Source organism: Mesoplodon densirostris, chromosome 1, assembly GCF_025265405.1.
Source record: "Mesoplodon densirostris isolate mMesDen1 chromosome 1, mMesDen1 primary haplotype, whole genome shotgun sequence".
In the NCBI taxonomy this organism is placed as follows: domain Eukaryota; kingdom Metazoa; phylum Chordata; class Mammalia; order Artiodactyla; family Ziphiidae; genus Mesoplodon; species Mesoplodon densirostris.
In genome coordinates, this window is record NC_082661.1 from 19,875,658 (window position 1) to 19,878,510 (window position 2,853).

General features: G+C 65.1%; 1 protein-coding gene across 1 annotated transcript; it reads right to left on the reverse strand.

Moving 5' to 3' along the window:
- Positions 1-693: 693 nt before the first annotated feature.
- ADRA2A (adrenoceptor alpha 2A) lies at positions 694-2,088 on the reverse strand. The gene has a single exon (XM_060102358.1). The coding sequence runs from the start codon at positions 2,086-2,088 to the stop codon at positions 694-696; it is 1,395 nt and encodes a 464-aa protein (XP_059958341.1).
- Positions 2,089-2,853: the final 765 nt, after the last annotated feature.

A 2,853-nucleotide genomic window follows, 5' to 3' on the forward strand; every position in this document is an offset into this window, starting at 1 on the left:
TCCCAAGGGACGGTCACCAGTTGCTGGTGAAAAGGACACAGAGGGAGGTAATGACAACAGAAAAGGGCTCACATTGCAAAGAGGCTTGCCCTGAGCTAGCCACAATGTGTCTGCCTGGAGACAATCTCCAACAGCCAGGATGCCAACATCAAAAGCCAAGCGACATTGCGGACAATGAGTACTATCAAAAATAGTGTATATTTACAAGGGGGGGGATGGGAGGGCCGGCAGGGCTGCCCTGAGCTTTTGTTTAAAAATAGAGTGGGGGAGGAGGAGAGCCAGGGCTGGGTACCCCCATCTATTAACCCTTTGTGAGCCATCCCCTCTGGGCTCTCGTGCTTGCTCTGAACCACGGTGAGAGCTGGATCCAGGGGAGGTGAAAATATTTTTAGGAAACAATACTCATTTGGGGGCCCGCCCAAGAACCCAGGAAGATGGCTCCGAGTGAGGACTGGCCCTAAGAACAATTTTGGGGGGGCGTGTGCCCTCACGGTCCCCCACCCACCCCCAGCCAGTACTTTTCTCTGGTAGGAGAGTGCAGATGCCGGCAGGGCGCCGCAGAGCAACCCTCAGGCCAAGAAACTCGAAATAGGCAGGACGCGGGGTTCGGAGTGCTGGGACTGCGTAGACGCGCCCCTGGATCCCAGCGGCCACTGTCGGCGCCAGTCTGTTCGCTGGGCGCGGACTCCGCGCTCACACGATCCGCTTCCTGTCCCCCCGGCAAAGGATCTTCTTGAAGGCGCGGCGGAAGTCGTGATTGAAGATGGTGTAGATGACCGGGTTCAGCGAGCTGTTGCAGTAGCCGAACCAGAAAAAGAACTTGAAGAGCGTGCGCGGCACCGAGCAGCCGACGGCCGTGAGCGTGTAGGTGAAGAAGAAGGGGAACCAGCACGCCACGAACACGCCGATGACCACCGCCAGCACGAAGGTGAAGCGCTTCTCGCGGTTCTGCCGCCCGCGCCAGCGCGACGCCTTGGCGCCTCCGCCGCGCTCCTCCCCGTGCCCGGCCGCGGGTGCCCCCGGCCCCGTCGCCCCTGGCCCGCGTCGCGGCAGGCTGTCCCCGGGCTTCACCTGGCTCGCCCGGGCCTTACCCTTGGCCCGGGGGCCGCTCTCGGACCTGCGGGTCCCCGGGGGCCGCTCGGCGTGCTCGGACGAGGAGCTCTCCTCGAGGTCCAGCGCGTCGGCGTCCCGCGGCCCTGCCGGCGTGGGCTCCCCCGGGGCACCGTTGAGCTGGGCCGGCAGCGACTCTGCCTCTGCGCCCACGGGGCCCACGCCGCGCTCTGGGCCCAAGCCGTTGGGTCTGCGCTTGGCGCCCCCCGGCAGCGTGGCGGCGGCATCAGGACCCCTGCGACTGGGCGGCACGCGGGTGCGGCGCTTGGCGATCTGGTAAATGCGCACGTAGACCAGGATCATGATGAGGCAGGGCGCGAAGAAGGAGCCGATGCACGACGAGATGACGTACCACTTCTGGTCGTTGATCTCGCAGCGCGGTTCGGCCGGCTGCTGGCCACCACTGCCTCCTTTCTTCTCGATGGAGATGAGCGGCGGGAAGGAGATGACGGCCGAGATGACCCACACGGTGACGATGATGGCCTTGATGCGGCGTGGCGTGCGCTTCAGGTTGTACTCTATGGCCTGGGTGATGGACCAGTAACGATCCAGGCTGATGGCGCACAGGTGCACGATGGACGACGTGCAGAAGAGCACGTCGAGCGCCAGGTAGGTCTCACACCACGCCTTGCCAAAGTACCAGTAGCCCATGACCTCGTTGGCCAGCGAGAATGGGATGACAAGCGTGGCCACCAGGATGTCGGCCGAGGCCAGAGACACCAGGAAGAGGTTCTGGGGCGCCTTGAGCGCGCGGCTTGTGAACACGGCAATGATGACAAGCACGTTACCGAACACCGTGAACAGCATGAGCAGGCCGGCCAGGCACACCAGCGTCAGCGTCACCTGCAGGGAGTAGGGGGCCCGGGCGCCACCCCCTGGGGCCTCGGTCCCGTTCCAGCTAGCGTTGTTCGCGTCCGGCTGCAGGGAGCCCATGGGCGCGAAGCTGCCTTCGGCCAGCGCCTGCTCCTGGCGGAACATGAACGCGGGTGCCCGCTCGCCTGGGCCTGCTGCCAGCTGCCTTCCGGCCGGCGCCCGTTGGTCCTCCTCTTCCTCCTGCGCCCCGCTCGCCCCGCCGCGCCTCACATGGAGAAGCGGCCTCTGGGAGGCCGAGCCCGAGCTGGGGGACCGCTAACGGCCCATGGGCCCGGCTCCCGGGAACCGCGCCCGGCCCGCGCTTCGAGCGCTCGGGGTCGGCGCCTTCTCGCTCCCAGCTCCTAAGCACAGCCAAGTTTTATTTCTAAGCGGCGGGAGAGAGTAGGTCGAGCCGATGAGGAAAGAGAGATTTATTCTTCAAGAAGAGAGAACAAAAATCATCGGTGGCCTGATGACTTGGAAGGATAACAGGAAATTAAATATATCTCTATCTATATCTTTGACTCTGGAGCCTGAGCGAAAGCAAGAGGTCTTACCGTGTGCGGGGCCCGCCCCCACCCCGAGAGGCAGCCGAGGGGTGCTGATGCTGGCTTGGGGTCCTATGTCTGTCTCCTTACATCCCCGAAGCGATTACCGACTCTCTCGCTTCCCCCAGATGCTGCGGGGCCGGCGAGGCCCGGGCTGGGGCCAGGGCGCGGACTCTGCCGCCTCTCGGAGCGCCGCGGGACTTCCAAAGTTGCGTGCCCTGCAGGGGCTGGGGCGCAGCGCGCGGAGCTCGGAGGCGGCGGCGGGGTGAGGGGTGTGCGGGCCGCATGAAGGCGCCCCCGTCCTCAGGCGGGCCCGGGCGGGTGGGCGATCGGCCCTCCAGGA

Bases quoted from the DNA above. Each gene is read 5' to 3' on its own strand.
- ADRA2A (XM_060102358.1), bottom strand. From the start codon at position 2,088: ATGTTCCGCCAGGAGCAGGCGCTGGCCGAAGGCAGCTTCGCGCCCATG.